General features: G+C 36.7%; 1 protein-coding gene across 1 annotated transcript in view; it reads right to left on the bottom strand.

Annotated features, from left to right (window-relative positions):
• Positions 1 to 12,560, bottom strand: part of LOC127859464 (KAT8 regulatory NSL complex subunit 1-like) — a 38,245-nt gene extending 25,685 nt beyond the window's left edge. Inside the window, exons 1-3 of the mRNA XM_052396853.1 lie at positions 10,663 to 12,560; positions 7,284 to 8,029; positions 1,650 to 1,755 (exon numbers count right to left, since the gene is read on the bottom strand). Coding sequence (XP_052252813.1) covers positions 1,650 to 1,755; positions 7,284 to 8,029; positions 10,663 to 11,918 — 2,108 coding nt within the window. The 5' untranslated portion in view covers positions 11,919 to 12,560. The remainder of the gene's footprint in view (positions 1 to 1,649; positions 1,756 to 7,283; positions 8,030 to 10,662) is intronic.
• Positions 12,561 to 13,233: the final 673 nt, after the last annotated feature.

Genomic DNA, 13,233 nt, shown 5'->3' on the forward strand with positions numbered 1-13,233 from the left:
TCTAGACACAACTTCTGACCAAATTTGGTGAAGATCGGATGAATACAATTTGAATTAGAGTCCGGACAAAGTGGCGCCGTTGAAAATGCACTAATTGACCCTATGACCTAGTTTTTGACCCGGCATGACCCATATTCGAACTTGGCCTATATATCAACTAGATGCAACTGCTGACCAAGTTTGGTGAAGATCGGATGAATACAATTTGAAATAGAGTCCGGACAAAGTGGCCCCTTTGAAAATGCACTTATTGACCCTATGACCTAGTTTTTGACCCGGCATGACCCATATTCGAACTTGGCCTAGATATCAACTAGATGCAACTGCTGACCAAGTTTGGTGAAGATCGGATGAATACAATTTGAAATAGAGTCCGGACAAAGTGGCCCCTTTGAAAATGCACTTATTGACCCTATGACCTAGTTTTTGACCTGGCATGACCCATATTCGAACTTGGCCTAGATATCAACTAGATGCAACTGCTGACCAAGTTTGGTGAAGATCGGATGAATACAATTTGAATTAGAGTCCGGACAAAGTGATGCCTTCCGCCCGCCGCCCGCCCGCCGCCCGCCCGCCGCCAAGGGGTTTCACATAATACGTCCCGTATTTTATACGGGCGTATAAAAATTAAGCAGAGAGTCTGAGGCCGTAAAATAAAGAGAATAGAGGACAAAGTCCAATCCCCCTAGCTTATTGTTCTTTTTTATAGTCTTTCTATGGCCAATTCTGGTGAGTACAATGCAAAAAATTATCAACCAGACCATCCGTAACACCGCATGTGTATTCATCATTCTTTTTTTTTCATCAAGAACATCGAAAATAAATTAAAATCGACGGATAATACCGTTTCCGAAAACGACTGTTCGAAAACATATCGAGATACGTCTTTTGTATATCGTTTGACTGCAAAAAAAATGAAAACCAGTCAAACGTGACCTACCCAATACGCCATCAATATATAATTTGGTTGATATATTCTTTTAAAATATGATATTAAAATGCTTTGATTCGCCAACAGATACTTAAAAATTCAAGATGGTGGACATCTACAACATTCATAGACTTGTACGGTTTTCGCAAAGTACCGCAAATTGAAGAAACTGGGTAGATCCGCATTTTAAACGAACGGTGTCCAACAAAAATCGTCATTCAAACTATCGTCTTGTCAACATGATCGGAAATGTGAGGAAACGCAATATGACGCTTAATTAACACTAGAAATGGTTCAAAAGATGGATAAAAATAATATTTTTGAGTATTTTTAATTTTCCTAAGTTGCAAAAGTCACTAGCCTGATCGGGCTAGTGCCTAAGAAAATTCAGTAGACCGAAACGAAATCAACTAGCCCCGGGCTATCGGGCTAGTGCGAATTTCGAACACTTAGTCTTAATTAGATTAACAAACAACACTGATGACTGTTGTTCTCCACATTCCAGAAAATGTATTGAACTTATCAATTATGTAAATACATGTACAGAACCAATGTTTTCTGCGACATGTCCAGTGACAGTCATTTGTTGTGTACAGGAAGCCATTAACTAAAGTCACATCAATGATCACATACATGAAACTCATACACAAGTTATTTAAACATCCTAGTACTACCATCAAGACATGAATGTAGAATTGTAGATACATGTATTTACCTTTTTTCTGCAGCAATGGAGCGCAGTGTTAGTTTAGGCTGTGCCTTTGTTGACTGCCATTCTCCACTCTTCAGTAGCGCTTCAAAGTGCAGAGGCAGTCCAATTTCTGACACCACAAGATTGTATGAAAAGAATCATTTCAGTGCTTAAGTAAACAAAAAGCTGTGCAACAAAGTCTTTAGTTTAGCAACATCCAAACTGTCCATTTAAAGTGATATTATGGGCATTGTTCACTGTTGAATTGAGCTGAAAAAAATAAACAGGTCAAAAGAGTTAGTTAAAATGTGGTTACTGACCAATTATCTGCAACTCATCTTGCTACCAGTTGTTAATAAAAAAATTATATTCCATATTTTACATGACTGTCCCAGTTCTGTAAGCAGAGCGGAGCTGTCTGTATAAGAATCAGAGTTAGTGTTCATGTGTCGTATGAATAGATATCGTTGCAGGAAATTCAAATGATCTGTAAAACAAAATTGTGTCTTTGTGTCATATGAACGAATCTGCACTAAAACTAAATTTAGATTCACATCGTACATCGAATCATTTCTGTTGTCAGTTGTCAAAACGAAAGTATTGTTGATTTTCAAATGCATTATTTTTGTCTTTCTGGGATATTGTTTTAGTATATTGCTGCTGCATTAACAAATATAAGTGTATATGAAGTGAAAACACCAAAAATAAACAAGCAAATTCGTTGAATTGATATCCCCCGCCATGCTTCTGGACACAAAAGTGTTATATTTGACACTCAAAAAAGCATTATTCCAAGATACAAAGGGCCATAACTCCGTTATTAACAGATGGTGTACAATGATATTTGGCGTGCATCATCCTCTTATCCATAAATATATACTCATACCAAGTTTCAATGAAATCCGCCAATGCACTTCTGAGATATGACTCTGGACTGACGGACGGAAAGACGGACAGATGGACGGACAACGCCAAAACAATATCCCTCCGCCTATGGCGAGGGATAACAACGGTTGCGATAGACACCTATAAACATTAGTGTTTTTCCCAGGAGGGGAAAGGGGCATGGCGCATTACTTTCAAAAAGGGCATTTAAGCGCGCAGTTTAGGCAAAAAGGGCAAAAACGTTCCCTGAATACCTGAATTACGGGGAAACATGTAATCGCATCAGAAGCAGTTGTTGAAAAAATAACATATAAACAAGCACATTTAATGGTAATAGATGTATTTAACTTACTATGATTTATATTAATATATTTACCTTGCAATGTACATTTAAGTTCCATGCTGTTTCAATAAACTGTACAGCACGACAAACTTAATAAAGCAATATATGCATATGAATCTGATTATACACAGATCCACTAACATATAAATGAAACCATGTTTGTCTTATCCCATTTTCAGACAATAATCTTGACAGATGTTTAAAATAACATTGCGAGTAAATTGATCGCTAACAATATACAAACACTCGTTTCCGTTACATACATCCACCGAGTAGATTACAAATAAATAAATAATGTTGTTGCTATCTAAAACATTTTTATGCATCGTTGATTATCACAGACATTTCATTAATTCCTTCTTAATGTATAATCTCCATCGTTAATTCGATCGTTTACGACGTTATTTGCCATTTTTGCCGAGTCACAATTTAATTCTGTATAGTCCGCCATGTTGATAAAATGTCAAATGATGTAAGCTACAGGTGCGCATAGCAACGTTTAATCGTATACACGATTCGCATTTTGTTAAATTAGTATACTTCTCAGTAATTATTTCAATAATTGGATCTAATTATCTTAAAGCGGGTATATACGATTTTGTCAAATATTTATATATTTATAAAAACTGTGTAAAAAACTTATTATATATATATTTCAATATAAATTAAAATAAAAGTTAAGAAGAACATGTGTCGAAAATGCGAAATAAGCCAGATATTTAATTCTGAAATTGAAAACGGCTGTACAGCCGAATTCGCCAGCATGTATACCATACATGTACGATGTGCATCTAAACTTACAAGGGGTGTTCCAGAAGTTCGTGGATTATCGCTAAAACTTTCATTTGGTAACATAAATGGACAAACAAATAGCATGCTAAGAATATTTCGTCCTTTCCAAATCTACTCTCCAAAAATCATGGAAATACTTAAACAATAAATATATATCAGAGATTTAAACATGTGCACAATGCGCACATCGACCCACGTGTAACGTTTCTGTTCAACGTCAATGACGTTATGAAGTTAACAACTGTCAAATCTTTTCCACATAATCACCTCCAACGCGAATGCACTTTATGTGTCGGGGAAATCCACTTGTCAAAAGTGTCTCTATACCAGTCAGCGTCAAAAGACGACACGATTCGCTTTGCTGCAATGCAACTGTAAGTTTCTGTTAACTTGCAAAGCGAATACCGCGCAACTGTGATTTAACTTCCGGGAAGACGCGGAAGTCCATAGGGGCCAAATCCGGGCTGTAAGGAGGACTTAGGCGCTGTAACATGAAATTTGCCGTAAATTCTGTTTATCAACGACATTTAAACCAAATTTAAATTCACGTTACACTCATACTTATAATAAAATACACGCGTGCGCCGCATGTCGTTACTGAGGTCTCTATGGCAACGCGTTTCAAACGCGCTTTATGGAATTCATGCATTTTTAGCTTATATATAAAGTCCGTGATAATTGGTTTGTATAATATGTAACTTTCATTGACTTTTACCAGCAAACTAAGTCATAGCGAAAATCTACGAACTTCTGGAACACCCCTCGTAGTTTAACGGTTTATAATACAAAGACGAATGCTTCGGTTATTGTAGGAAAATATGTACGTCACTATCGGCTCGGGGCGCTAATTTGTCTTTGCTGCATTTTATTGAAATTCGGCTTTAATGTATAATTTTTCTTGCCTATTTTGTGTTATTGTAACATATTTTATCAATATATAACAATTAAACACATATAAAAAAATCGTATATACCCGCTTTAAAGACGAAAACGATAAAGAATAAATTTGTTTGTGATTTTAAATGTAATTATGCGTGAAAATATATGTTTTGATAAAACTGAACAATGCATGCAATGCACAATTGCCACGAGAATAACATCGAGTTTTTCATAAAAAGTCTCCAAGTAATGATTTTATCGTGGAGGAGTACACATTGCCGACTGAAAAGTGCGCTTGGTATAACATAGCCTCCGGCATTATCGATTGATACTGACACAGGGTTATTCACGCATGACTTATTCACAGCTTTGGAGCAGTAAGTAAGACCTACCTATAAATCGAGCACTGTAATAGATAAAATCTGCTCAATTAATATAGTCGATTAGACGTTGAAGTCTCTCGAGTAAATCAAGCACAGTCGGAGCGTCACAGACAATCAAGGACGCTGATTTTGCGGACCAAGTTAGGTCAAAAGGCAATAAAGATGTTATCGATAAGGGCGCTTGGCTAAATTTGCCTTTGAAAAGGGTAGAGTGGCTATCTGTGAGGGCGGCGTGGCATTTCACCACGCTAATATGGCCTGGGAAAAACACTAAACATAGCATATACTGTTACATGTAGATGCGCATAACTTTACTTATTAGTAACTGATGATCAAGACTGAATCACAAATATGGCCTCTACAGCAGCGATTTTCCTCCTTCTTTATAAAGTACCGGTAAACAGCACTTTCCCAATTACAAAAAAATTACAAATTTCCCAATTGCTGTCCTTAAATTCCCAATTAAAGGTAAAAAAAAAAAAAAAAAAAATTTAAGCAACATTTAGTTAGTTTCCCTTTGCAGCTCTATAGCTTGAACCTAGGTATATATTATATTGACAGCTTGAAAACACTTGGTTATCAATTTTAAAGTATTTGGGAGCAAAAAATCAAATACACCAACTTCCCAATTTGAGGTTTTCACGACTCGATTTTTCCCAATTTTGAGGTTTTCACGACTCGATATTTCACAATTTGACCGGTACGGGTACTTTTCCCAATTGGACAAGGAAAATCTGATTTATAAAAGTATGTCAATGTGGAAAAACATTGAGCATTTTGAAAGCTCACAGTTTCTTATCTTTTTTTTTTTTTATTAGTTGAAACACAAAGTTTCTCATTACTTCATGTATATTAGTTGAAACACTATCATTCTCAAATCAGTTCCTATTTCAGTTGCAACAATAGGTTTACTTTAGCCATTGAACAACTTTAAAGAGTTACACACCTATGTTACAAGTAGAACTGAAGTACCTCTTTAAACTAAAAACTTAAGAATGTATGCATAAGGTACCTTTTCGAATGTCTATCAAAAATGATTATCAAAAGAGATTGAGAGAAAGAAGAATGTGAAAAAAAAACATTATATAATACAGTACACTAATAGGTTTGCTTTAACATTTAAACCAGCTTCACATGATGAATAAATTTGTCTTAATTTGAGTTCAGTGAGTTGAAAGTCAGTCCAATAAGCAAACCAAACAAGAGCTGTATTTGTGAAACACAAATCCCACTACTGCGCTTTGAAGCCGCACAGATGCTATTTCAGAAACAAGGCTATAATTTGAATGTAAAGGTAACAGTGATCTTGACCTTTGACACAATGACCTCAAACCATGTTTGATTGTAGATCTCAATGAGATGCATGCACATTTCATTTTTTGAGCAAGGTTAAAGTTTTGGGACAGACACACACATACAATGTTAGACAGACAGACAGGCCAAAAACAATATACCCTGTAATCATTCGATCTGGGGAGCATTAAAATGTTTACTGTTTAACTTGCCATGAATATGTTACTAAATGTAATATTTAAGAAGACAATTTGTTTGTTTTTAAGGTTGGACACAATTGTTTCCAAACGAAAACTTAAAAACTGAGTTTTACGTAAGCATAGCATCAGTCAAAATACTGTCTTTACTTAACATCATCAACACAGCTCCAGTTATCGCCTCATTCAGACAGTGTTCACGATTTCTGTAGTCATACATGTAGCAACCCCAATTTTGTATCAAAAAGAAAATTAAAACAAGAGCTGTCACCATAGGATGACTTATGCCCCCTATAAACGCTTGATAGAAGTTATGAGCTTTTTTCAAAACCTAAACGCAGATTTTGAAACCTAAACGTGGGCCCTAAGTTCAAGGTAAAGGTTACAGGGGTAAAAATTTGTGTGCGTATGGAAAGGCCTTGTCCATATACACATGCATACCAAATATGAAGGTAATATCTCAAGGGACATAGAAATTATGAGCATTTTTCGAAACATAAATGCAAAGTATGACGGAAAGACGGACAGACAGACGGACAGTCTTATCACAATATGCTTCGAAAGGGGGCATAAAATTGTGCCTATATTGCCGTCTTATCTATCCACAAGCCCAGTTTCATCTAGCATAAGTACTTAAATTTCATAGCAGGATCCATTTCTAAACTAAAAGATGAATGGATCTGCAGAAAACCGAGACTTCTTCCGGAGGGAAATGATGAGAAGATATCTTTTTTTTGTGGCAGTAAACGATAAACAATATATAATTTTCAAAATGGCAAAAGGTATATAAAAGGTACCAAGAGAGATTTAATTCCTTGAAAACTCCCAGAATTACAATATAATATTTATACTGCAAACAATAAACAGTGGACAGGTCAATGCTTACCTTGTGGGAATGAAAGAACAGGGTGATAAGATGGGTCCAGCAGCGACACTTTCTCAGTGATAGGCATGCTTTCTGCGTCCAGTTTCTGCATATTATTGTAGCGCCCACCACACATGGGACACGGCATAACTGGGGGGTAGCACTGACAGTTTACACTCGACAGTCGCGCAGCTTTGTGATTAAAGTGATGTAAGCCAGTCGTACGTAACAGTTTCCGCTTTCTATCAAAGCGAACAGGTCGGCACCGCGCAGCAACACAAGAAGCTTCCAATGCAGCACTATTGAGATCGGGAGATGACGTGGAACTATCCCCTGAGAAAGTCACAGAGGCAGAGATGATAGTTTGTGGTCTGTGAGAGGACTCTACATAGCCATTCAATGACTTTGCAGCGTCCTTTCCTAGTCGCGCACTAAGGGAATCCTGCTGAGGGGTGGCAGGTGAAAGACAAGGTCCTAGAGATTGTGATAGCTTAGAGGCTTGCTTGTTCACATTGATCATGAGAGATGCTATGTTTGCAGGTGACATATCAGAATTTCTGATAAACCCCATGTCTCCCGACGGTAAAAACGGCGTCTGGGGCACATCACACAAAGTCACAACACCTTTACTCGAGCGTATTGTTTTGTAAATTTCACTCTGTTGTCGAATCCGGTATTCCAAATCCGACACTTGAGCCTGGAGCCAAGTCCACCGGGCCACAATAGCTGCCCTGTCAACGGCCCATTTCCACTCTGAACGCTTGTACCTAAAAATACACAACACATATAAACCTTGCCTCTTTAAGTCCTATGCAACAAGTTTTCAGGGTCTAGTGCTCAAGTGATTTAAAGTTCTTCTTCTAGTGGGATATTTTAATACTAAATAACAGACCTGAAATCGACGTGGCGTAGTGGCAGTGTTTTTTTTCACCTATAGGGGAATGGTGGCGGGGCCCGTCCAAAGGGGAAAAACGCGTCGTTATTTAGGAAAAGGGGAAAATTACAAATTCACTCTTTTATATGTAATGATATTTATTATATGAATACACATGTATGCATGAATGCAATATTCACAGCTGAATGTCTCTGTCCTTTTTCTTAAATATATATCAATGATCGTTTCAACATTAGTTTCAGACAGTTCAGCCGTCATGCACAGTCTCAGTTTTCCTAGCCAATTTGAGTCTAATTGGAATTTTTTAATCGATAAAATGGCAAATTTGAGCATTTTTTATCAATAAAATGGAGCAAATTGGAATGTTTTTACCAACAAATATCGACACAATATAGGTACATCAGGCCTTTTCCTGGCCATTTTGGGAAAAAATGAAATTCATGTGAAAAGTGACCATTGATTTGGGAAAAACTAATTTAACTCTTTATGATAATTCAAAATCATATTAATATTATATTCATATACTCTGTTAGTTGTTTATGAAATAAATCTGAGATATATGTATCATTAGACAGTTCTTTCTAAAAAAAAAAAAAAAAAAAAAAAAATTTTTTTTTTTTTTTTTACTTCTGGAGGGGATTTTTTCTACAAAATAGGGTAAAAATACATACTATTTTTTTAGGGGAATGGGGCCGAATATCGGCCCCGAAATTGCCATAAAAAAACACTGAGTGGATATGATGTCTGCCTAGCGTTCGGGAGGTCACGGGTTCGATCCCCACTGTGAGAGCGTTCTTTAGATCTCCCCAATAGACAACAAGGAAACTGACTCGAGAGCGTTTCATATAAGCTTAGGCTTCAATGCCCCAGATAATTATTTGGGAAATAGGGTTTTCACCCATCGATTTTAAAAAATAGGGTGATTTCATTTATGAAATAGGGTGAAATGATTAATAAAAATGCATACCAAAATCATTGTTGCTTTACTTTTGTTGAAGCTGTACACTTGTATTAATTCAATAAAACTGTAAACTATCATAATTAACTTTAATAAACATAAGTTTCATAACATCTTAAATCCTTGAAACTGTCCTAAATATAAACTTTAAACTTAAAAAAAATCGATAACATGAATTATTCTGCACTTATTGGCTTATTGAGGTCTTTAACCTCTCTTAAACATTTTGATTTCGCATCCTAATAGAAACTGAAAGTACAAACGCTTTACAAATACATGCACACTGAGCGACGAATTATGTCAGATTGAAATCGCATGTATGTCTTCTTCAATTATTTGGTCAGACGCCTTTTTAACTGTGAAGTCTAGTTCGCAAAGCGTTTTAATAATTTTGACTGCTCCGTTATCCGTGCGCTTGCTGAATGAAAGCGTCGCCCTGTTATGATTATAATTCAAAAGTTAAGAGAATATTCCGAAAACGAGCAAAGCATTTTCGATCGAAGCTATTACATCGTACGCATCAGATTTGACGAATTTGCATGAAAGTCAAAATGGTTGCGTTTTCAATACGCATGATATTGTATTTCTTTGCGTTTTAAAACATTTTAATAGGGTGAAAGACGCAGATAGGCAGCTTATCTGGGGCACTGAGGCTTGTTATGCAATCAAGCTTAAATAAATAGGTTTAAAAAATAAAATGAAAATAACAGACTTGTGTGACCTTACAGTTGGTTCCAGGAGTGAATAACTCATAAATGGAAACTCAATGAAGAAGTGCATCAAAATCAAATAATAGGCCTTTTTACCCCCCTTGAAAAGCAGTTAATGATTAAAGGTAACAATGGAAATTATGGTGACAGGGACTCCTAGAGTAATAAAATTGTACTGAAGTCAACTTAAAATAGTGAAAAGCACTAGAAGGCTCAGGACTGGGGTATTATACCAGTGTGTACTGGCAGGCATCATGCTGTGCTAAAGATGTAGAGGACCCTTATCAGCTGATTATCAATACACTTGGTGCAAATTGCTATTAGGGACATCTAACACAGCTGAGACAAATCATCACTGATACAGACATTTTATGGTTGAGTCTTAACCATTACACTGATTGAAATACTCCCTGTCCGGCCAGACATTCCTTAAACTAGGCCTTTCAACTTAAAACTTAAAAGCCAAGATTTTTCCACCTCAAATAACTCAAGACTGAAGGCCTATTCCAAATTGACAATGCCTTTATAGACCTGCAGCTTTCCCCTACATCAAAACTTATAGCAGCTTGTTAAGAACCCTAATCAGCTATTTTTAGCAATAATTCTTCCCTCATTCAATAGGCTAGGGCATATTGCCACAGAGAAGACAAAAAACCTGAAAGCCTTAAATGCAGTTCCAAGTCTTGATCAGGAGACTAACTTTTTATACTTTTTTCTTGAAATTGAAAATAATTATTTTACTGTGTTAATATCATAAACAGGAAAACAAATAAACATGGTTTTACACAACTGACAAAGTTCCAGTCCAAAAGTCTAAACCATTTGGTCATTACTTACAGAGGAATGGGGGCCTTCTTGTCAGACATAACCGGGCAGTCTTCCCATTCCTCACAGCTCTCTCCACCAGAGCTGCTTTCAGTCGCTTCCTCATCCACTGCATCGTTCCAGTGCCTAACATTCATTCTTAACTGACCAGACTTCCTTTCTGACTCGGAAGACACAGACTTCTCCATCACAAGTACACCTTTACGATTATTTTTCTTTGCAATGTCATGTAGAGGTTTGGGTTGTGATGCCTGCAATTTGCGTACTAAAGTCACTAGATTTGAAGTGGATAAATTTTTAACGTCATTGCTATTAAAGAAACTATTGCTAACACCTTCGCTCCATGGGCGAATGGCTTTGGTTGCCACAACTTGTAAGTTCTGGTGTTGAAAATGAACAAATGACTTCAGCTGTGATGAAACCTGGTTATCCAGCTGTCGACCTTGCAAACGCCGCAATCGGCGAATGAGAAACTGACTTTTGCGTTCCAACATGTGCTGCTTTCGGCTTGCATCTTTCACTAGATCAGCTGGTGTTGGATCGGTCTGTTCAGTCTCTTGCACTTTTAGATTTGACTCTATGAATATTTTAACACCACTTCCTTTCAATGCTAAGTTATTTCCTCTTTGTTGAGAACTACTTGCAGCGGCAAAAGCTGGTTTTCCACTTCCTGAATCTGTTATCTGACACATGTTTGCACTTTTATGTTGTAAGTTTACCAAAGATGTTTCACCGTTTGGTCCAATGTAGTTCTTACCATTTACATGATTTAGTCTCTTGGTAACATTCCTATCTTCACAATTTTTAGCAGCATGTCCGTTTAAGGCCTTTTCTTCTATCAAGGAAGTCTGCTTCAGAAACCTTTTTCCAGTTCCGTTCGGTCCATTTTCATTCGAGGGTTGGTTCATCTTTTTCAAAACAAAACTAGGGTAAATTTTATCAGCTTTCTTCTCAAACTGACGCACAATGTCTGGAATACTTTGAAGCCAGTTGTCCTGTAATCCTTTATTAACTTTACCGTTTATGTAAGTCTGCTGTTTAAGCAATGGTGCCAAAACACCATGCGGTGTTTTGGTTTCACTTGTGAAAGACGGCGAACTAGATCTAACTAACGAAATGTCAATTTTCTTTGAGTATTGGTAAAAACCGTTCGTATCAGTGATATTGTGATTAATGTTATTTATAAGACTGTCAGATATTGCTGTTGGAGTGCTACCGGGCAGCTGTATACATGACTGACCTGTTGTTTCTGTAAGAGCGGGAGCCATTGCAAGTTAACAACATAGTCTCAAGGACAATTGGGCTGACATTTACATCATTTCGTCATTCAACCTCTCCTCCAAGACAAACAGTCGGAAAGTATGCTTCTACCAATCAATATCAAAGTTAAAACTACCTCACAACACTATCCTCTAACAGGTGTTAGTAAACATCTGATGTACAATGTACACAATTGTGACCCAAACAAAAACACGTGACTTTATCGTATCGACTATTGGCTATAAACTTATCAAGACGCTTTCTCGATGCATATCATTTTGCAAGAATGACAAGCGCTGCCTCTTCCGCGGAAAGTCTCATGTTTAACAACAGTCAATAAATCACAAGATGTCATTGAACGCATTAGTCGAATATTATAACAACCTTGAATAATTCCAACTTTTGCCGCAAACCACGTGACCAGGGCCACGTCCCTGTACGTTTGTTTTCCCGATATTTTGTCAGTTCCTAACGAACATCGTTTCGATGAAAATATGTCTTACACTGTTAGTAAATGCCATTTAGCACGTTTCTTATCGAAGAAAAATATCTCGTTGTTAGATAATCCAACAATGAATGTTACTTCTTACACCGTTCTTGCAAAATTACGTCCAAATGCAATAACATTTTGTCGACTACACCTTTGTCGTAATGGCGTATGGTGGTTTTCACCGACCTCATAGGCCTAACAGAATGCAAGCAATTTGCAGCGAATACAACAACAATTACATCGATCCCTCTGGTATGCTATTTGCTGATTGGTGAATAGAGGCTGTTGAGTCGCACAAACTCACGTATAGATATATTCTAATATCACAACAAAATATTGTAACAGACACATTGCAACTAACCTTTCGATAGCCTGTTTTATTAAATAAAACCATTTTAGATGTCCATAGATTTTCGCATGACTTTAATATCGAGGATTTCTTTGTAAACCCGGAAAGTTACAAAGAAAATGTAAGCAATTATTTGAGCGGCTTAACAGAAGAGCGCGCGTCTAATATTAGCGGTGAAACGATGAGGAAACAGGAAAACGCGACCTCTAAATAAGTCAATGATTCTAGTGGCGTATTTTATGCTGGTTTCGTGAAATAATATGTAAAAGTCTATTGGAATCGTTTATAACTTCATTTATTCAATCTTTAGTTTTACTGTCATTCATAACGAAATGAACCATATAAAACCATATAAAGGGAGACCATTCCACAATAATTATTGCATCACTTACGACAGGTTATCTCCCTTCATGGTATTTTACACATGACTATGAGTCATATCCAAAAATATTTTAAGCGGGAAATTTTAATTTGAAATTCCTCT

The sequence above is a fragment of the Dreissena polymorpha genome, chromosome 15 (genome assembly GCF_020536995.1).
Source record: "Dreissena polymorpha isolate Duluth1 chromosome 15, UMN_Dpol_1.0, whole genome shotgun sequence".
NCBI classification, from domain to species: Eukaryota; Metazoa; Mollusca; class Bivalvia; order Myida; family Dreissenidae; genus Dreissena; species Dreissena polymorpha.